This window comes from Colletes latitarsis, chromosome 1, assembly GCF_051014445.1.
Source record: "Colletes latitarsis isolate SP2378_abdomen chromosome 1, iyColLati1, whole genome shotgun sequence".
In the NCBI taxonomy this organism is placed as follows: domain Eukaryota; kingdom Metazoa; phylum Arthropoda; class Insecta; order Hymenoptera; family Colletidae; genus Colletes; species Colletes latitarsis.
The window spans coordinates 50,214,891-50,238,658 of NC_135134.1; the positions used below are offsets into that span (position 1 = coordinate 50,214,891).

General features: G+C 41.4%; 1 protein-coding gene across 1 annotated transcript in view; it reads left to right on the forward strand.

Moving 5' to 3' along the window:
• Positions 1–23,768, forward strand: part of Su(tpl) (Suppressor of Triplolethal) — a 157,773-nt gene that overhangs the window by 114,612 nt on the left and 19,393 nt on the right. The window contains exons 3-7 of the mRNA XM_076768800.1: positions 19,569–19,693; positions 20,384–20,500; positions 22,049–22,285; positions 23,046–23,116; positions 23,177–23,386. Of these exons, the coding sequence (XP_076624915.1) occupies positions 19,569–19,693; positions 20,384–20,500; positions 22,049–22,285; positions 23,046–23,116; positions 23,177–23,386 (760 nt within the window). The remainder of the gene's footprint in view (positions 1–19,568; positions 19,694–20,383; positions 20,501–22,048; positions 22,286–23,045; positions 23,117–23,176; positions 23,387–23,768) is intronic.

A 23,768-nucleotide genomic window follows, 5' to 3' on the forward strand; every position in this document is an offset into this window, starting at 1 on the left:
ACACCCGAATCGATAGGATCTCGATCTTGTTATCGACTCCTTTTACGGGACCAATCGTGTGTTTCCGGCTTCCGTTGCTTTCGTCTCTCTCGGAAGTTTCTATGGCGCCCGGAGAACTCGCGCCTTCTCCCCCACTCCGATGCTCCTCGCGCTGGGTTTCCCCATTCGGTTTGGGCAGCATCAGTCGTGGTCGAGTCGTGCCGAGTGACGTAAGCGAACAGGGTCCCTGCCAGCGCAGCGCGAGCAACCTCCAGGAGTGGGGGAACGCGTGAGTCCCTATCTACCCCCTCCAGCCACCAGAACGCGGGCCCATCTTGAACGAAACCGTAGAAATCCACTGTGTTCATCAGGTATTCCAAACTTACTCGAAAAACGAGATTAATATTTTTAAAGGGTCCCTCACAGCATAAATTACGTCTTTCAAGGGGGGAGACTCGTGTAAAATGGTGAACTGAAAAACGATATTTGACAGTTCGCCACCTTTAACTAATTATTTCAAACACAGTATATTATTAGGTTCCAGATCTCTCGACTATATTAATTATCCCCAATTACCACACCCACTTATGCTGTAATTTTACATGAGTCTCATCCCTCGAACGAGTCGTTTTTCGTACCGTACGAACGAAAGAGTAAAACTGCGATGCGAAACGAAGGTAATGCGATTCACCCCCGTCGTACGTGATAGTTATAAATTAGTCGTGAAAGCAGACGCGTTACTCAGGGACTTCCTTAAATCCTAGCCCCTCGCAGCGAATTTTATATGTCGCGTGTCGCAACGCTCGCTTTCACTCGATGCGATTTAATTCGTGAACTTTCAAGTGCCGCGCGACCACGCTCTCCCCGCGACCGCGCAATTGTATCATTTTTCACGCGTTACCGTAATCGCTCGATTACGCGCAACCATCGGAACGTGATATCGCGCGACGCCAGGAAAGCTCCCCGCGACCGAAATAACCGTTTATTGCGGTGCTTTCCAAAGTTTTTCCATCCACGTACCGCTCTGCATTATTCAATTCTCCCGATATCCGAATCGAGCAAATTCTATTCGTGTAAAATTCCCCTTGGATCGGAGACACAAATAAACGTTACTCTAGGAACGAGTTAAAAATTTTATAAATTCAACAAGTATATTTCTGGGTTAGGTTTACGGATGACAGGATTGTTTCTCAAGTTAAGACGTTGAGGGAAATAAATTTGGATAGAATTTGTGGATTTTAACAAGCTTACGAAAATAAATACCGAAACAAATTTTAAGTTATCTAGTTTACAACGGTGCAAAATCAAAATTTTATTTTTGCAGAATATTATACGGTTAATTCGACGGATTGTTAGCCCTAGTTGAAATGGTGGACTCGATAGATGTCGTTCGGTGTTCGCGAGCGCGTCGCCATATTGGATGCAGTGCGAACGAAAGGGTTAATGGGGCAAGGTGTCATGGCGGATCGTCATTTCTTAGCGTGCGCGGCGTTACTTTCACTTGGCGCGATTTATTTTCTGCGCCGTGGATGCGCGTGCAGGAACGTACGTTAACGCGAATCGAACGTGTAACGTTAATTAACGACGTGACGCGCGTTTCGCTCGAAGCTCGAGAATTTCGAACGGCGAACGGGCGAGAAAGGGGACGCGAAAATACGCGACGGTGAAGTCACTTTGCGCGCGAGCGCGCTGTTTATTTCGCGCGCGGCGCGAGCGAAAAACGAAGGTGCACCTATACGCGGCCGACCTTGTGCCAAATGCCGCTTCATCCTCAGCCAGGGACACCCGATCGCGGTTACGTTTGTTGTCTTTTCTTTTTTTTTTCTTGCTCGTTCTCTTCGTCGGGACGCTGGGTGCACGCTCCACTCCGAGCGTTAAGCGCCATCTTAACCCTTTCGTTCCCGAATTGTCGCCAAGTCGCAATTCTTCTCGATTACAACTACATTTCGGTTAGGATCACGTTCCAGATAATTATACAAAGAATATATTACCAAGAATAACGTGAAAGATTTCTGGAGGTTATGTACGAGAGACAAACTTAACCAGTTAATAAATTTTACGAAACTCGATGACTTTCGTGGACCATGGAAAGTATTGTAAACATGGATAGGATACTGATTCGATATTAGAAATGTTTCTTTAAGAGCTAGTTTACACGCTGTGTGTGTAGCGTTATAAGCTGAATGGACGGTGACACAGCACCTGAAAAGCTAGAGTCACGCATACCCGACGACCATCGAAGCGTCGACATGTTTCAACGATAAAGGATGACGAGCTTAATTTTTGTTTCAGAGGAAAGATATTATTTTAATTTGCTTGGTCTATTTTTGGAATGGTACGCGTTGATAGGTTAACTCGTACGGCGTTGTACGGTGTCTGTCGGGGGATCCAACGGAGAATAGCCTCATTCGTGCTTAATTAAATTTCGCTGGTAATAATCGAGACCCGTCTGGCGCGCCTTCCTCGTGTCCGCCATTTAACGGAGAAGCTGGTCGAATCTCCGGTTTATCGAGACAGAGGCGTACGAGAAAAGTTCCCCGTGATCCATCGCCGAGCCACGAGAAACCGAGTCAAAGGCCCCATGGGTAGCACGTGACGTAATCGAATAACGAAAGACCGATGAAATATGAAGCCAACGGCGGACCCCCCGTACATCTTCCGCGGATACTTTTATCCAGGGCACGTACGGTCCGTTGAAAAAGACCTGGATGCACTGCTTGGCCAGAAATGACCATAAAACTAATCTTAACACGTTCACTGTCCATGACTCGTATACGGGTCATAGCTCCACGCTCTTGGATACGCCGTTAAGAGGCCGGACAGTGAACGTGGTGTTAAATTTCTTTCTTCGCATAAATCGTTATACGTTGGTTTTATTGGTTATCCACAGTTCGAATAATATTTTGCGTATAGCTGGAGCCCGACTTACACGCTGGATGTTAATTTTAGCTTCGTTTTTTCTCTTGTTTTCCTCCTTTTGATCTCTTATCGCGCACCCGACGTACGACTGGCAGCGAAAGCCACTCTCTTCGAGGATCTCGTCTATCGCGAGTCTCCCGTCTGGTCAGACCTGTTCCCGAATTGCGTTATTCGGGTCAGACGTGGACCGAGCGTTCAAGGAAACCTTATTTTCCTCGCTCCCGCGCTTCTTTTTCTCATTTTTGGTCCCCCCGTCGAAAGACGAGCATGTTTGCTCGCCCGTAGGGTTGCGTCACTCTCGCGACTCGACGAATTCGCGCTCGGCTCGTGGACGACACGGTTAACGCATTACCTGCACGGCAACGACCGCGGACAGCTCGTCGTCCAGGAGTCATGCAGTTATTCATTGGATCGTAATGAAGTTTCGAACAAAAATTAATAGTCCGAGACAAAATGAAATTTTGTTTGTGTCTCGTAAAAAAAATGGAACGAAGAATATTTTTAAATATGAATCTTCCAATAAATAGAGATGTAACTTCATTTATACGTCACGGTGGTCACTGGTAAGATGACAAATTAATTATATTACGTAACACAGTGAATTCTTGACTTACGCGGAAACCATCGGGACGAATTAATCGAAATTGTATGCACGAGTAGAGAAAATATGGACAGTGTCGATTAGTCACAGACCTTTCGAACGCTAACAAAAACGCGTGACCCAATGCGACCTGCAATTTCATCGAGGATTAATATGTCTCTCGCCGTATGTCACACTCGATACGCGATCTTGGTTTTACAAGTTGATACGAGTTAAATAGAATTTCGTAACTAAGAAAACTTTAATTCTCATACACTTTTAACGAAAAGATTACCGAAACGCGACGAGAAGCTCGAACCGCCACGAAGAAACGGAATTCGCGTCAAACAGGCGATGCGTTGAGCGTAAAAATACTTAAATGAGTTTGGAAGAGCAGTTATTTTAAGAGACGAACGATGCCTCGAATACGTTTATTTTAATCGTTCCTGGATTCACAGAATCGCTGCTCCACCGAAGCGAGGAGCAGAGACCGACGATAACTTTAATTGCATTATCGTTTGGGCCATTGAGATGCCTATTAATTAGACAACGAGAAGAAAAGTAAGGAAATGCAATAGAATCCAAACTATGGATAATAGCTCGAGACTCGGATTAGGGTTTATCCAGTCACGTAAATTAAAATTCGTACATCCCTCGTATCTAGAGTAATTGCTTGTTGAATAAAGTTGAAAGCTATAGACAGCACGAGCATGTTTACAGTAAAATTGTAAGAGAATGACTGACCTAAAATAACAATGGGGAACGTGCGTATGTCAGTTGGAATTAATATTCGGAATGGAAAGTGTAAGAAGAATAAAATAAAAATTCAGTTCGGTTATAAAGTTAATATTTAAATTACATTTGCTACTTTTCGCGTTGCAACGCGTGTTTCTTGCTTTGCTTAGAGTCATTAAGACCGAGACGCCGCAACAAGGCGTGCACCGGCGTCGGAGAACAATGGACGCCGCCGCGTCGATCGACGTTCGCTTTCATGTTTCTATGCGTGGCGCGACCGAAAGGAGAGCAAAAGAAATTTCACAAAAGCCATCGCGGAACGCGTTGTCGCGCGAAGTTCATCGTCGTTTATTCCTTTGGAAGCGTCGTTGAACCGGAAGACGCTTTAAAGTCATCCCCTAAATCGGACTTGTTCCCACAGCCTCGATCCCAGTGATGCAATCTTTGCAATTCGTTCCATCGTCGATCATCGTGCAAAATACGCGAAAAGATGAACGGTACGGTGTGTTTTCTCAATCGGTTTCCTATTTTAACGCCTCGTATCGTTTTCGTTACGCCCCAATTACGCGATGGTTCCCGTTGGTTTGAACCCCATCGAAGGGTGGACAAATTTTCTTCGAAATTGCAACCGCTTGGAGAGCTTTGCCGAGCTTCGTTCCGGTGGTGTTTGCGAGTTTTTATTACGTATTCGTGCAATATTCGAGCAATCGCGGCTCGTCTCTCAGCTGTTGCGGCCTTAAGCACCGAAATACATTTGGAAGCTGGCACCGCGAATAGGTGGGCGATCTGGCTCGTGTCTATAACGGACCAATATTAATATTAAAAGAAGTTTGATATTCTTTGGTTGTAACAGCAAGATGATCCTTTCCAGGCGCAAAAATATTATGTACTTCGAGCGTAAGATTTAAAGGGTGTAGAAAAATGATTAAAAACACTTGAATGTACATAGAAATTTTATAAGCGACTGGATCCCAGGCTTAAGTGATTTAATTTCTACCGATTCGAGATAAGTTGGTAACCCGTAGCCGCAGCATAGAACGAAAGAGGCTAAAAGGGAGGATTACTTAAAATGGAAATTTAATTAAGTCGTCGGAGTTATTAACGAAATTATGAGACTGGGATCCCTGATGGACACAAAGGCGCACTCGAAAGTTCCCGATTATTATCAAGAATGCAACAGTTGGCCAAGCTGGTAAAATTATGATAATGATGCTTATGGTGAGAAGCGTGCGTATAAATCAAACGCGCATTAGAGAAAGCGGAAAGTACGTACTTACGTCGGTCAGACCGACTGTCGAGATAAAAAGAACGGCCCCGTGTATCGAGGATGCCGCCAATGGGAAAGAGTTTTTGAGAAACAACCGTGCTTTGATACGTTGAAAGCGAATTTCATGACAAGAATAACCACTCTGACGCGATACACTGAATTTAAGTATAATATACGAACTCGATTCGTTCCTGTTGTTATTAAATGATAACTCGGAGGTATTCGGGAATTAAATTATCATATAAATAAATTTGTAACATTAATTTTAAAATATTAGACTCGACGAGTGCAACATCGATATAACTTGCTCAAATAAAATTAAAAAATTGCTATCGAAGTACATAATGAAAGCAACCAAAGCTCGATTTCTCAGCCAGCAGCTTTTGTTCTTCGTGCATTTGCATGAACTTGATTATCAGTAAGTATCAGCACGGTACGTTTAACGCTGCAAAGTCGTGATTACTATACGCCGGTAAACACGTGTAAATTCTCGCGACTGGTTGCTACGATATTCGAGCATTTGCAACCCGTGGTCGCTGGAGCTGCATCGATTAGCATTAACTTTAATCTTCGAGCCTCGTGCAACCTATTATTTAGTCATGTGAGTTCCGTTTGCACGAATGTCTGTAACATTGTCGGGCGCGATTAAAACGGAATGCCAATGTTAAGCTGTTCGTAGCATAATATTAAGTACGAATATAATTCGCCTTGCGTAACAATGACACACACACTGTCTGCGAACAGACGTCGCACGATACTCATCGTTCTATGATATTGAATTATTAGAGTGCTTTATCTTAGCTTATAAGTGGGTTTAGAATTTGATCTGCTGGTTTTTGGGATTTTTTTAATTATTTATTTATAGATTTGGATCCGCCCCCGCCACATATACGAGGAATTATGTAAAACATTTTATTTTTCGCGTATCCAATAAATGTAATTTAACTGTTCGCTATACTGTTATATCTGTTCGATAAATTAAACGTGTTGCAACATTGTAACGTACGAGTACGTATTTCTTCGCTGTTATCCAGTACATTTACGACCAGCAATAATGATAATTTGTCTATCAATAAATTCTTTTTATCGAGCTCAATTATGGGTTCTTTAATAGTCTTTATCTGGCAGCCATTACGCATTAAATCATTGTTGATGTACCGTCTGCGTATTCAACACTACGAAAAATACTATGCTTTTGTTTTAAATTATACCCTATCGTTCGATTCTGCTCAATTTATTTAATAACACGCTTACTGGTTAATGTGCCAGAGTATTGCGCAATAGATACGTATTTAATAGTTGTAGCAAGATAATTATTACAAATCGTTAACTAATCATCGCGAGCCTACGTTCCATGCGATCAAATGGGTATATAAAGCGTTGGACGGATTGTGTGGTAAATTCAAGTTTATACTTTAACCCTCCTCGATTTGAATTATTTTTGCCTGCTGAAAAAGCATACAATAGGTCATGAATAAACAGAGATAATGGAATCTAAATTGCATTACAATTTTTAATATCTAGCTATTGTTAACGGATTCTCTGATAACCGTATTATTGTTTCAATCGCGAGACAACGATAGCGTTATTGCTCTGTAATCGTTATTTGCAACCGAAAACATTTTAGTTCGGAAAACAATTATCCTACAATTTTCTTCGTTGTAGTTGGAACAGTCTTCGAAGTCTTATCGATAGCCTAGCCTTCTAAGAAATATTTTGTGCTTCGCGGTAAATGAAAAATAAACGCGAGCTGAAAATCGAGCGGTGCTGTAAAGGGTTAATTTGGCGTCTTTTGTTCGCGACACTTTGCATCGAGGATGTTAATATTCCGTCGGATTATTCCGATGCGATCTTCAGCAGTCTATCTGCAAGTGCACGCGTCGGTGATTATGGAAAGGGACCGTTACGCAGTCTCAAGCATCACTTGAGATTTAAACAAACTCTTCTGTCTTCGTCTACGTTTTGCTTGGAAAGAGATTATTATTATCCCGTCGGCGATTCGCGTTTTCCTTTCATGGCCTGGAAACACTGTCGCGATTATCGCGTTTTTATCGGGGCCTCTGATAGCGTAGACCACTCGACTTTACGCCGTTCACGGCTCTTTGTCAGCTGCATCGAGTGCAAAAGCGTTCCCCGTGCATTCGAAACCATCGATGCGAAAGTAAAAGGGTCCATCTTTCCATCCTGCGAGCGCGAGCGGTATTTTTTTTACGCGTTCATTTCTGTCCAACGAAATACACAACGAAACACAATTAAACCTCGATACATATATTTTTCCATCGCCCCGTTTGTTTCGTTTATTCCTCGTTGCGTAACTGCCAGTTGTCAAATAAACGAGACAAACGTTGCTTTCGCTTTGACCGCGCGTTGCGAAACTCCGATTAACCCGGAAAAGTAATATAAAATGTTTTTACATTGAAAAACGTTGATTTACATAGAGATTCGTGCGAAGCATTACCTTTGGCGTCTTTCTCTTTCCCAGATTTTACAAAACTGTTCTAGTTTTTATTACTCGCCTACATTACGACCGTTTCATGGACGAAGTTTACACTCTTTATCTTTTTATCGCGTTTTAAATTGTTCGCCATAGGTTGGCCTCCTTTATATGCTCTAGTCAGCGCGTCTGGCTTTCGACCTAGACCTCGATAAATGTAATACAGGTTATTTCAATTCCAAATTTCAAGGAATCATGCTTACAACGACGGCTCAACCTATTTGCCATTAGCATTTTCGCGCGTTCGCATTGAATCATCGCCTTTGGGAAATTATTAACGACGCAAGGAAGGAATTATTAACGATTACCTCGGTCAGGTTTTTTCTTTTTACGACAAAAACTATAAATCGTGCCATTGTCGCGCTTGGTGCTACGTAACCGTCGTAGACGACACTTATGCATGCAAGACCCACTTCTTTTACACGGTATGGCACTTGCAATATAAGGAATTTTATGTGTTGGAGTATTATACAGGGTGTTCTGCCACCCCTGGGAAAAATTGTAATGGTGGATTCTAGAGGGCAAAATAAGACGAAAATCAAGAATACCAATTTCTTGATGGAGGATTCGTTAAAAAGTTATTAACAATTAAATTAAAAAATTTCAAATCGTTCTGAAAAAATTATATTTAGTTACAGAGGTCAATTACAAGCATTTTTCGTGAATACACATACCTCCGAAATCCTATCCACTTTCTAGAAAAAAAATCGAGAAGACGTGAAATTTTTGGGTGAAAAAAAAGACTTCCGAATCGTCTTGGAAAAATTATTTTTAGTTGCAGGGGTCAATTGCAAGCATTTTTGGTCAACAGACATACCCCCGAAATCCTATTCAGTTTCGAGAAAAAAATTCGAGAAGATGTGAAATTTTTGGGTGAAAAAAAAGACTTCCGAATCGTCTTGGAAAACTTATTTTTAGTTGCAGGGGTCAATTGCAAGCATTTTTGGTCAACAGACATACCCCCGAAATCCTTCTCAGTTTCGAGAAAAAAAATCGAGAAGATGTGAAATTTTTGAGTGAAAAAAAAGACTTTCGAATCATCTTGGAAAAATTATTTTTAGTTGCAGGGGTCAATTGCAAGCATTTTTGGTCAACAGACATACCCCCGAAATCCTACCCACTTTCTAGAAAAAAATTCGAGAAGATGTGAAATTTTTGGGTGAAAAAAAAGACTTCCGAATCGTCTTGGAAAAATTATTTTTAGTTGCAGGGGTCAATTGCAAGCATTTTTGGTCAACAGACATACCCCCGAAATCCTACTCAGTTTCGAGAAAAAAATTCGAGAAGATGTGAAATTTTTGGGTGAAAAAAAAGACTTCCGAATCGTCTTGGAAAAATTATTTTTAGTTGCAGGGGTCAATTGCAAGCATTTTTGATCAACAGACAGACCCCCGAAATCCTACTCAGTTTCGAGAAAAAAATTCGAGAAGATGTGAAATTTTTGGGTGAAAAAAAAGACTTCCGAATCGTCTTGGAAAACTTATTTTTAGTTGCAGGGGTCAATTGCAAGCATTTTTGGTCAACAGACATACCCCCGAAATCCTACCCACTTTCTAGAAAAAAATTCGAGAAGATGTGAAATTTTTGGGTGAAAAAAAAGACTTCCGAATCGTCTTGGAAAAATTATTTTTAGTTGCAGGGGTCAATTGCAAGCATTTTTGGTCAACAGACATACCCCCGAAATCCTACTCAGTTTCGAGAAAAAAATTCGAGAAGATGTGAAATTTTTGGGTGAAAAAAAAGACTTCCGAATCGTCTTGGAAAAATTATTTTTAGTTGCAGGGGTCAATTGCAAGCATTTTTGATCAACAGACATACCCCCGAAATCCTACTCAGTTTCGAGAAAAAAATTCGAGAAGATGTGAAATTTTTGGGTGAAAAAAAAGACTTCCGAATCGTCTTGGAAAAATTATTTTTAGTTGCAGGGGTCAATTGCAAGCATTTTTGATCAACAGACATACCCCCGAAATCCTACTCAGTTTCGAGAAAAAAATTCGAGAATATGTGAAATTTTTGGATGAAAAAAAAGACTTCCGAATCGTCCTGGAAAAATTATTTTTAGTTGCAGGGGTCAATTGCAAGCAGTTTTGGTCAATAGACATACCCCCAAATTCTTACCCACTTTCGAGAAAAAAATTCCTTACCGAAAATCTAATTAGGTGCCTAAATTATTCGATGAAAAAAAAATTTCAAATCGTTCTGAAAAAATTATTTTCAGTTGCGGGGGTCAATTACAATAATTTTTGGTGAATAGACCTACCCCCGAAATCCTACCCATTTTCTAGAAAAAAATTCAGTACGGGCGGAACTTTAAACGTTAATAACTTTTTAACGAAGCCTCCATCAACAAATTGGTATCCTTGATTTTCGGCTTATTTTGGCCTCTAGAATCCCCCATTAAAATTTTTCCCAGGGACGACCGAACACCCTGTATGTACCTACAAAGAATTATGGATTTTTACAAAATTCGTAGAATCGTTAAATCAGCGTTCGAAGCTTATTTTAGACTTATTCGTACCTTATGGTATTGTGGCAGCAAGCGTATAATTATTTTCAGAATAATTAACAATATTTCAAAAGCCATTTTTTACTCATATCTTTAGAGCGATTGCAAAGAAGACAAACATGATTTATTTAGTAGAAGTCGTAAGTACACTAAAGAAAATTTCTTTTTTTATACATTGCAATGTAGAAAAGTGTACATAAGAGTTGAAAGACCACTGTTACGGGTAATAATGCTCGAGTGCAGGGATCTATGGGATCGAGCAGCGCGTTCGACGTGTCTGCTGCAAGAAGATGACACCCTGGACACATAAAAGAGCGCTCCATTTGTCGTCGCAGGATATTTTCTGCTCGAAGTGACACGAGACACTCGACCTTCCGCGCAGTGAAATTTTAACGAATGGCTTTTGCTCCCTTCACGAAACTTTCATATCGCCTTCTCGCGTTCAACCTTTCGTTCAACAAGCAAAAAGAGAGGGGAGTATCCTCCGTGTCCTCGATACGGGAACGTCCGTGAGAAAAGTATCCCTTCCTTCGCGAAGATTACGGATCGGATTGTCTCTTGTCATCGTTTCCCCGATAACCCTTTTCTTCCCTCGATCCATTCTCATCGATGGTTTACCGTAGGAATGTGCTTGTCGTAGAATTTTAACGTGGATCCATCTTTGAAATATAAAAAATGGCCCACGTAACTTTCAACACTTTCACAACATTTTTATTTTCCTTATTATTAATCAATTTTCGAATATTTATAAAACGAAGTCTTCGTAGAAGGCTGCCTCAACCCCCAAATATAATAATTTGTATCTTACTTTGACTCTTAAGTGGATTATTGGGGCCACTGTAAGTTTAACCTAATAATTGCTTAATATATGTCAATGTAATTATTTGAAAATTTTTGTAATCCTCCATTAGTCAATTATTTTTTAAATGCTTTAAAGAAAAGTTGATTTCCATTTACCAATTTGGTGAAAATCAACATTAAGTAAAACAATTCAATTGATATTGAGAGCACACTCGAGGGTTAAGTATTTCTTATATTTTTGAGAATTAAAATCTCCTATTTTAATCGAAAACAGAAGATAAAGACAAGCATGAACTCTAATACGTACGACTGTTAGGTACTAATACTAAGTAAAATAAAACAGCAAAAAAAAGAAAATTTTAAACATTCGAGGGTGTCGTTGGATTACGTATCTTTGCAGCCTCGTTAAAATTTCTTTCCTTCAAAATCTCAACTAGAAAGTTAATTTGTTGAGTGTCCACGAGTCCTCCTGTTGTTCGTATGTGGGTGGCAGTGGAAGCGTTAATGGACGCTACGCTGTATCGATATCCGAAATTGTACGTCTCTGTCATAATTTCGTGACCGTAGTTTCGTCACCGGCGCAGCGAGAGGACCGGTTTCGTATCGCCCTGAAGAAAACGAATACAAGCGTCCCGCGAGAGCCGCGGCGGCGTTAAATTATCGAAAGCCGCAATATCCTTTGCTGCAAGTTGTGAACTCGCTGCACCGTCATGCGAACGAGCGTTTCGCAAGCGCATTACGATTTTCGATCCGGTGTTTCCGCGCGCGAACCACTCGCGAAAAGTGTTAAGAATGTTCACTTTCAAGAAATTTGAAACCACGCTTCTTACATTTCTCGAGTTCGCGAGTTCTATCCAGATTTACTTTTTTGTTAACATCTAAATTTCAGAAGTTTTCAGTTCGCGAAAAATCCCGTTCTGTGCGTTGAATTTAGCATGAGAAATGGTATTGCAATTTTTTAATCCAGGTTCGAGGAATATTTCGTTCGTGTGAAGAATAAAATTTGATTTTAAAAGTGTTCCCTCGAGGCTGGCCGTGCGTCGATCGTTTTCTCGATCGTTCCGGCGGCCATCGTTAATTTTCAGACGATGCATCGCGAAGGTCACGCGGCCATCGTCGTTTCGCGAGCGACCATGCACCGTGATCGATTCTAATTGCCGCTTTCGACGCGTCTCGGCCGAAAAACGTCGGACCGTTGACCGATTCCGAAATGTCAGGAGGCGTTACGCCGCGAAAAGAAGAAAGGATTTCGCAGGAATCGAGGAAGAGAAAGGATCGAAGGGGTAACGCCAAGGAGGCAGAGGTACCATTCGACGTTGCGAAACGTACCTCGGTCGTGGCTCGCTGACTTTCGATGAAATTCAATCGGCGAAAAACGGGCATCTGCACTCTTGTTTGTTTCGAGCGAACTGTTAATTCTCGAAAGCATGAAAGCCAGGTTTCTTGCAACCCACAGGACAAAGATCGAAACCCACACGTGTTCATCATCGATTGTATGAAATATTAAAAATTCTAAAGATACGAATTATTATAGGGGTTGAGACAACCCTCTGTGAAGCTCCCATTTCCATCAATAAAAACGCGAGGAATCTATAACGTGGATTGGAATAAATTCATGCAGTCCTTTTTTCGAATTGAAATTAATTCTTGCAGGCTGTTGTGTTTTGGCAAAAATTAATTGCTATCCAGTGAAAAAAGGTAATTTTTTAATTTACCTTACTCTCGTTATTTTATCGAATATGTATGAGGAGCTTGGCGAAAACTGAAACGCGTATGATATTCGCAAAAGGAACGAAAGTATGCTTATCGAACGCAGGGTTCGCGGAATACGGTTCTCGGTGTAATTTGCGATTTTCCACCACTGCAACGTCGAACGATTTGCTCGTCTTTGTTCGTCGAATGTTGCGCACGGCTGGGGTATATTTATAACGTCCGTGGACGCGATTGTATAACAAAGAATCGTGTGACACAATTGTGAAAACAAAAATATATGAAAGATAATGAGAAAGTTTACGCAATTGGTGATAATCTCGATTGTGCGAGCGAAGGCGACTCTTTATGTTATTGGAACCGTAGAGTCGCGTATTGTACTTATATTTCTGAACGTGTCGACTCATTTTTTTATTCACTTTAATACCAGGCATCTATAGATATATTCGATGTACCGTTTATTGTAAAATCGTGCAGAAAAAAATTTCCAAAGTCTATTTCATATTTTGTAATTTTCTTTCGTTCTTTCGGTAATTATTCCTGTTAGCGAGGGAGGAAAGTTCTAATACCATACATATTTCCATACATGGGAAATGGGAGCTTCATAGAGGGTTATCTCAACTCCAAAATAAAATAATCCGTATCTTACGTATTCTGTAGCTTTTTGAGAATTAAAATTTCCTATAAATGCATAAACATTCACAATCTAGACAACTGGGGGCATCAAGACAACTAAACAACCAAAAAAAAGTAATCTGTAATATTAAACTTGGCTAGATTATTTTTACTTTAAATTTCGATTTGTCCAAACCCTCTCTAATTTCGATACTTTCGAAGATTACCAAAATCCTTTTGAAAAAAGCCTTTTGAAAATTAAAATTCCCGATGTAGTTGAAGCAGGCGTTAAAGGAACACCCCCCTCTCCTCAAGGAGACCCATCGATCCAAATTCTCCGATATAAACGAGCCCCGTAGAAATAATTCTTTGCCAAGACAGTTTTCCCACACGGGTCTCGTAGATTTCTATCGTCGCGTCGAAAAGTTTCGTCCCGGGCCATTTGGCGTTTCGACGGCATCGTTCGTCGCATCGTCAGCTCGAAACTGAGAATTTCACTGCATCGACCTTCGCTGCACACGCGAACCCCGCTTTTCTAACCCGCTTTCGCGGATGCTTTTAATCATACGACGAAGATTTATTTTCGCGTCGACGCGTGTACTGGTCGGTCGTTATTTTCGCGCTACGCAACTGACAAAATATTGTTTCGAAACGCATCGAGCTATACTTATCATTTATCCCGCCGCAGGGGTTGCGAATCGACGATCGCCTACGACGATTGGTTGACGCCGTTCTGGCGCTCGTCGGCCGATAAAACGTGCCGTTTTCACGGACGCGTATTTTTGGAACGAATTATCACGAGAAAGTTAAACTTGGCATCACGATTTATCAGTGTTTAAATATAACTTACGTGCCCGAGGTATTTAATCCCTCCTTATTTAACCCGTTGCACTCGATAAATACTTCAACGCGTCGTTTCGACGGCCCGATAATTACGAACTTTTCGGAATTCTACGATTTCCAAGCCAATTGCAACGAAGAAACGATCGTAACGTTTACACTCACACGAGTATAATAAATATTAACGACTGTTTAGAATCGTCGAATATCGCCATAAGATTGTTGAGGATGCAATTTCAGGCTCTTGAGCTTTTAAGTAACGTAATTGATAAAAACCGTGATGATTTGTTTGTTGGTATTATTTTGGACGTTTTGAGGGCCGAGGAACAGTTTTGGAGACATAGCGCGATTATTAATTAACGAGAGCACGCGATGGCGACGCGTGGGAAATCTTTACGCGACTCTGCAACTACTCCGAGATTCATAGAATTTTTCATAAACGAAGTCTTTTTAATTTCGGGGGAAGCTGGCTCGTAAATGGCTCGCGGATGAAAAATTTGTTCAAGATCGTGAAAAGAATTCTGAAAAGAAAGTAGGTTCGACGCGATTAAAGTATAATAAAAAGTACAATTAATTATCGTGCAGTGGCAAGTATACAGACTGTACGAAAATATTGTTTAATACTTTTTTGTAGGTATCTATCACCTCTACTTCACAACTAAATTTCAATGAGATACGTTCACTATTGTAGGACTTATGACCGTTTGAAAATTGGACCACTTTTATGGGGTTTTTCTCACTTTACGGGGTCAAGGAACAACTTTTCCAACATTGTCAGAATTACTACATATTCTCCATTAAAATACACGTTGTTAGCATTTTCAAACATTAAAATCCTCCAATCCGTGCAGGAGCTATGATGTTTTAAACATATGCATGAAATTTCAGGGGAATCATTCATTCATGGTCAGACATTATATTTTCGGTAAGAAATTTTTTTCTCGTAAATGCGTAGGATTTCGGGGATATATCTATTCACCAAAAATGATTGTAATTGACCCCCCTATCTAAAAATAATTTTTTTAGAATGATTTGAATTGTTTTTTTTTTTGCCGAAAAATTTAGACACCTACTCGAATTTTTTTCTCGTAAATGCGTAGGATTTCGGAGATATGTCCATTCACCAAAAATGATTGTAATTGACCCCCCTATCTAGAAATAATTTTTTTAGAATGATTTGAAATTTTTTTTTTCGTCGAAAAATTTAGGGACCTACCTCTTTGGCGAAACCTCAATCACTAAATTGGTATTCTTGATTTTCGTCTTATTTTGGCTTCTAGAATCTCCCATTAAAATATTTTCCCAGAGGTGGCCAAACACCTTGTATATCAATGGAACGGAAGAAAATGGTTCCAATGATTAGAAAATTATTTCCATTCTTTCCGCGCTCGTTATGAAAGCATCGTACGCCATTCTTAATCCGAAGTTTCGCCGGTTAATAGTGATTATACAAGACCTCTCTGGTTAGATTTATGGCCTTGGTGCTCGTGTATCAAAGTAAACACGCCGCTCCTACGAATACAAGCATCGTCGACTACTCGTTGGCTCTTAACGATCGAATAGAATCATTTACGGCCATATACGCTCACAGTTAAGTAGCATCTGTACATCTTGGTGCTTTCTACGATCGTTTAAGATCGGTTCAACAGTTTTCGCAAGACGGACGATGATTGCTGGTTGTCACCTTCTCCGTGGATCCACGTCAGCGGCTGTCCACATCTGGGAGTCTATAAGACGCTTAGAAGTGTACGTCGGTGAAACTAGGCTCGAAACGACTGCAGCTCTGGCAATCGGAGATCTTAAGAGGTTTAACAGATTAAGTTATGCAGAGTCGATCGTAACGGAACACCGAGCAGATAGCATTTGACCTGACCGAGGCGATAGCAGAGGCGAAGATATAGTTTGCCAGAAACCGCGGTAACACCGTGGAAATAAATGCCTTTTCCAGCGCACTGACTCAAGCTTTTTAATTAACCAGTTGACCTATCGAAAAGTGCGACCGGCGGTAAGTGATCCGTGACACGAGCACGAGCACCCTAAATAAATAACGGTAAAACACGCGCTGCTGTACGCGTGCTCGACAGAGATCGCTGTGGATAAAACCTGTTGGAATAAATTGGCTGACATTTCTGATTTTACCTTAAAATTCGACGATCGACGCGAAATTCGAATTTCGCGTTCGGATTTGTTTAACGAGGTCGTAAACTAACGAGCATCGTTACAATGGATATGTCGTGAATTATACGTATTTATTTTCAGCGCGATCAATTATGCAACAGAGTGATTCATCATCTACGAAACGACGTATAATACGCGTGTTTCTTAATAATGATGTAAAAATACCGTATGAAAGACTGGTGATGAATGGACCCAACTGTTCTCTCGGACAATCGTTAATGCCGATGGCTCGACTCTGGATTAGCCTGTCTTACCAGCGCGAAGAAAATAGGATCTTGCCGACGAAATTTAATTCGAAACGTTTCTTCGTACGAAGTAAAAATATATAGAAATTGAGAACGCTTCGAATGTAATTTGTTAAAATTGATTTGCATCGAGACCGAATGGAAAGTCGAATTTTAAGCTCGTTGGTGCTGTTTCTAAATCGACGGGTGTGGTTTTCATCGCGACGAGGAGCGTTTATGTTTTAATACTGCACGCGCGGAGCGAACGCGTGCCAACATTCTCGCGCACCTGCAATTAAATCTGCTTGGCTTTATTGACACTGTACACGTCGGTAGACGGCACGAACTATAGGAAATTGGGGACAATCGCGATAACCCTGACCTCCTTCGACTGGCAGTTTTTTTTTTTCACGAAGGTCTGGGTTAGTCTGTGGCGGAACTGATAGTCAAGGCTTTTTAGGCTTTCACGGCTGGGGTTTTGAGTTAATCGTGTCTGGAGGCCTGCAGGCGTAAGCTGCGTCGTTCTGGACGCATCACGCGACGTCTAGTCATCATTTACAGCTAATATTATGTGACTGTTGGATCACAGACTTTATATTCGCCGAGGAAGTTCCGATATGGCTGACCTAGAACTTTGAAACGTCCATTTCCTTTACAATCATTTTAAGAAGCGTTGGAGGCGTTGAAATTTCTGAATCGAGACTTCACTTTTAAAGTGTTTGGTTTATTAATAATAGCAGAAATTAATATTTGCTTCAGGCCACGTGTGTTTTGTACGCTTTAGATTACATTAAATGTCACTGAGTGTGTGGTAGCTCTCGTACATATCTGAGGGCGACATTTCCTGCTCACAAAAATTTCAAATCATTCTGAAAAAATTATTTTTGGTTGCGGGGCTGAATTCCAATCATTTTTGGTGAATACACATACCTCCGAAATCCTACTCACTTTCGAGAAAAAAATTCGAGTAAGTGCTGAAAGTTTTGGGTGAAAAAAAAGACTTTCGAATCGTCTTGGAAAAATTATTTTTAGTTGCAGGGGTCAATTGCAAGCATTTTTGGTGAATACACATACCTCCGAAATCCTACTCACTTCCGAGAAAAAAATTCGAGTAAGTGCTGAAAGTTTTGGGTGAAAAAAAAGACTTTCGAATCGTCTTGGAAAAATTATTTTTAGTTGCAGGGGTCAATTGCAAGCATTTTTGGTCAACAGACATACCCCTGAAATCCTACTCAGTTTCGAGAAAAAAATTCAATATGAGCGGAACTTTAAACGTTAATAACTTTTTAACGAAGCTTCCATCAACAAATTAGTATTCTTGATTTTCGTCTTATTTCTACCTCTAGAATCTCCCCTTAAAATGTTTCCTAGGGGTGGCCAAACACTCTGTATACTCCTCAACCGTCTATTCAATACTTTCCTTCAATAGCAAACTAGATATTTATTTATACGTACATACAATTGACAATCGACATTGTCGAAGTAAATACACAGATAGATTGTCGAATCAATCTGAATAAATTTATATAACCCCTAAATTCTAAACCAAGCCTGAAACTTCGGGGGAATATTAATCATTCGAAACCGGATGAGGACTCCAGGATATCAATCTCTCGATCACTGGTCGAACCCATACGATTAATACATCGAAATATCGAAGCATCGTAATCGAGTGTATCTCGATTACACGCGCGTTACGCGTTGATTCTGTAAACTGGACGGATCCTCTGTTCGTCGCCGACGAATAAATGCATTCGCGCGTTAGTTGCAAGGGTTGATCGCGCGAGGGATTATCTGGCGCGCCGATAACCACCAACCCCGGGGAAACGAGCCCTTTGTTATCCGACGAAATTATGGTGGAACGAGAAACCGGCGAACACCAGCGTCCAGCCCCGGAGTTAAATTATGTTTGGATCTTGCTGTAATTTGACAGAGCGCTTCTAATCACCGCTGTTTGGGTGCAATTTGAGGTGACGCGCGCGAACTAGTCGGAGAAATTTTAATCCCCTCCCATCTCCCCCTCATACACCAGTAAATTGAATCCTTTGTAATTTCATCGCCGACGTATTTTCGACTAAACTCGTCTTAAGGACGCATTCTATCATTTATTTCCCTCTATAGGAACTTATTTGTTCCATACTATTTTAACGCCAGACTCGCGGGCATTCGTTGCACATTAAAATACGGTTTTTGCTTTAAATTGAATTATATATTCGTATCGTTACGTGGATCGAATTCAACATAAATTGCTAGCAAATAATATTTATCGGTTCCGTAACTTTGGATATAGAAACCCGTAAAATCGACGAAGATCTAGCGTTAAGGCTTAGCATCGCCGTGGTGGACTAAAATTATTGCACCGTTTGTAATGGAAAATACGAATTAAGCGTACGAGCGAAGGCGATTTAAGGGGGAAGCGGGATCCTTGAGTGCAACGTTAACTCGAGAAGGATTACATCCTACTTACGAATCGTACTCCAAAGGCTCGGACAGATAGATAAATAGATAGATAGACGAAGAGGCGGGGATACATATGCGGCATATGGCTCCATGTACCCGGGGTTAGGTAGCCGCGGCTATAGGTATATGAGAATAGATATATGGCGGGTCGTGTCACGTACACGAGCAGGTACACTAACGGAGCTGTTTCGTAATTTAATGCGACCTTATTAGCGGGATGAAGTCGCATAGAGAGTAACCGACGGTTGTTCTGATTCCAGCAACTCTCCTTTCCATCCACGCAATCCAGCCATGGATCGGCGGGCTTCACGTTCAGCCTTTCCGGCAACCAGGACATCGAGGGTCCTCAGGGTGGCTTCGAATGCATCCAGCAGACCGGCCCCAAGTGAGTAACCCCCTTTTCCACCTTTGTATTTCAACGTCTCCTACCATGTGCTACCGATGTTATCGTAACGGTTGCTCGAGCGTGGTTCTACCGTGTTTACCGACGAATTTAAAACAAACGAAGAAACTGGCACGAGCACAACTCCATCAAACGCGAACGTTTCAATCTTACCTTCTAATCGCGATTTATTTCTATTCATATTTAACGCCAGAACTACCAGAGACCCATTCGTGATTTATAACTGTGAGAAATTACTGGGCAGAGCCGAATAAAATTTACTCGACAGGATTTTTGCAAGTTCACCGTAATTTCTACAAGAGAACAAATAAACATATATTTCTATTACCTTATACATTCCTTCGCATATTTATCGCTTTAATTTCTTTGATACGATACACTATAATCGTCGGTAGTTCTAACGTTAAATGAGCGTTATTATCCTTATCCTCATAATTATAATCTACTTGTACATTTGCATACAAGTCTAGTATTTTACTTATATTTAAATAATATTGTTAGACTTGTAATCTCAAGTACACGGTTGTTCACGGATCTCTGAAAACTTTAAATACGCCCAGTTGCTGCACCCCAGTGTTCGATCAAAATTTATTACATAATCGACGGCGATCGATTACGGGCGACCCCGTCGGATTCTTTATCGGCGTAATTTTTTTTTTCTCTTTGCCACAGGAGTCTGGAGAGTCTTGGCGCATTGCCGTGCAAAATGCGGATACAGGCGAACGACGACGTGTACGAGACAACCAGGCATCGAATGGCCGTCGCCGAGGAGAATAACAAGAATAAATGGTAAGTCACCCTTTCGAGAAGGCGGTCGTCGTACGTTCGACCCATCGATCCTCGAACGAGGCCGATTTTTCTTTCGCTCGGTCGTTATCGACCCTCTTTACGGTCGTTCTATCTATTTCGAGCACCCTCCGTGTCATATTCGTGCGCGTTCCACCTTCGTAAACAACTCGAACCCCGTGGCTTTTTATCGACCCGACGTTCACCGCGATCCTTTGATAATTAAATGTCGAAAGTTCGTTTCCAAAGAAATTAACGGAGTTTCGCATGCCCGCCGTCCATCGTGCGCATATTTAGAACTTCACGCGCACGGTTGCGGCTATTATTTACGCAGGATGAGTCACGGAACTTGTCTCAAATAACTCCCAAAGCATGCGTTTCGCGTAAGTGCGTTTTACATAACCGTGGGGGTCGATTCACGATATCTCGACGTCCAAGGCTGTCCTTTTCTTTCCCCTTCCACAAAACCTCAAAATAACGATCACGATGATCTCCAATTTTTAAACTTTCTACGAGAAAGTGTTTGCCAAACGTAACGAGCTTTTACACCCTTGGTAAAATCTTCAAGTTTGATGCGTAAGTGAATGTTGTACGTTGCCCCTGGAAGGGTCGGAATTTTTCATCGATTCGGTCGGTCGGTGGGACTAATTTGTTTAACGGCGTCACGGTCAAGGCCAAGAGCGCCTTACAAGTGCGACATCGTCACGGGGATGGAACCCTTCGTCCGGTTTTTGCGCCGCGTTCGTCGTGGCACAGTTCGCGCGAACGAATCACGTAACGGGGGCGGATTTCCACGTCGAAAAAAAAAAAGAACAGGGAAAGAACGAAAGCCCCGATAATGCCGTAAATTCTATTGGCGTCCGCCGGGGGAGCATTGCACCAGCGCTTCGCCTAAGCCCCGGACGTCGAATAGGAATTATTATCCGACCGGCAGCGGGTTACGTAATGGCGCGTGTAACAACAAAAGCGACGTCGGGCTTCGTTCCGTGGCACGGGTGCTTGCGTCAAAGGGGATCGATTAATCACTTTTGCCAGGCATAAGATGATTCGACGAATTATCGGGTGAACCTGCTCGGTCCAGAAAGAACCAGCGTCGAAGATCGTCTCTTTAAACTGCTCGGGGACGAATTGTTTTGTTCGATACTGACCCGTGACATCTATTAAACTTGCGACGATCCGCGACGGTTGGAAATTTTAATTACGAATATTTATTCGCTGCGTCGTGCTCGCTTCTGCGTTATAATATTCCCCGCATCTTCAGCCCCCCGTTGCGCAACGCGTTCGAGAACACGAGAAGAATCCTTGCAAGGCTCGCTAAAGAAATTTTCCGGGATTTGCACGTTTAGAAACTCGGTTTTGTAGTTTTGTTGATTTTGATATTTGTGTTCTTTTTCTTTTGAGACAAAGTTGCTGGGTGCAATAATTGATCTCGAGAAAGTATTCGAAGAAAGACTTGAAATTAATTAATTTGGATGAAAGTATCGAAAGTATGTTTAGAAAACTATTCTTTACGGTAACGTTTTTATCGTTCGTTCTCTTTACCTGTACCAGCACCAGGGTTATCAAGGCAAACGGGCCGGACATCGGGCGCAAGGTGAAGGTGAAAGCGTCCGGAAGGCCCATACCGTCTCCATCGAACTCGAGGCATCGGGAATCGACGAGCATTCCAACATTCGGCAGTCAGCCCAGACTGTCTTCCTCCTCTTACAAACCAGCCGTCAGTAATCCTCCGCCAGCCAGGAATCAACCGGAGAAAAAGGTCTCGGACGTCATGCGCAGGCCGTTGAAGTAAGTTCCTGCCGATAACGCGTCTCGATTAGGTTATTCCTCGTGCAACTGGGCAGAGGGTGATTCTTCGTGAAAAAACAAGTCGAAAAGAAAGAATAGAATTTTTCCGTACGAGGCTTCGTTTTCGAGAGAATCGAGTCCAAAATATGGTTGGGGCTCGCATACGGTTCGAGTTGAACGTCGAGGCGAACAGACGCGTAACCAGGTTATCAAATACGGTTATCTCGAGAACGAAGCATTGTAAGAGAAAATTTCTTTCGTACCAATCGAATAATTTCGAAAAGATTCTATAAAACAATTTATAAAATGGTTCTAAGCACGTAAGCGGTATGAATATAAACTAGAACTCCATTTAACGAAGCTAATGTCGTTACGGGTGCTTGATTCTCCCGATCATGTTGCTGACGTATAATACTCGTGTATTATACGAATCAATAAACAGTGGTAGAAGGAATGATCCGTAACCTCTTATTATCCCAAACCATTCGGTTATTCGAACCGCCTTGGTCCCCAATCTGTTCGGATAAATGGAGTTCTACCGTAATAGGAACGAAAGGGTTAAGATCTCCAGCATTATCTTTTGTTTGAAAATTGTATTTCCCTACCTTTGTCAAAGTAAAGTATCGGTTTAGAAATTCTTCAACTGTTGAGTAAGAAACCTGTAATTTGCTTTGGTTTCGAAACATCAGTGGTTGAAATTTGAAACACGCGCAAGAGTATTGCAGCTTCTGACTAATAGAATGTCTTTTCTGATCGACAGGGAGAGGCTCATACATCTCCTCGCTTTGAGGCCGTACAAAAAGCCTGAATTGTATGATCGCATAAATAGAGGTAAGGATCGAAACTGAGGCTTAAAAATTGGCAATTGTCTAATCCGCGCATCGTTTCCAGAGGGTATAAAGGAGCGCGAGCGTAGCGCCATGACGACGATCCTGAAGCAGGTGGCTTTCATGAGGGATAACACGTATTATTTACAAAGGTATGTTTGGAACGACGTGCAGGAAGACTGGCCTTACTACACCGAGCAGGAGAAGGCGATGCTGAAAAGAAGGAAACCTCAGAACCTTACGCCTCCTGGTTCCAGCGACGGTGGATCTAGCGGTACGATTCACTTTTATCAATATGTACAATACTGAAAGTTCGTATATATTTTTCTAATATTTATACAATACTCCGAATCACTATTAAGCTATTAAGCTATTAAACATTCTGTAAATTTATAATAATACATTAAATGATGGAAAGCACAGATTTTTAAAGATCTTAAAGGAAAAGGAAACATACAGTATCCTATATACCCTCATTAATACTTCAGTATATGTTTTGTATTACTAGTATTAACTACTATCCTCGCAAGTCATTCCCCCAGTTCACAGAGGTTGAAACGTTACTAATAAGCTAAATGATTAAATCCACTTACTTAAACGAGACCGCTGATTATCAGAATGAAAGTAATAGAGACAATCAGTGCGTTTCCATTATG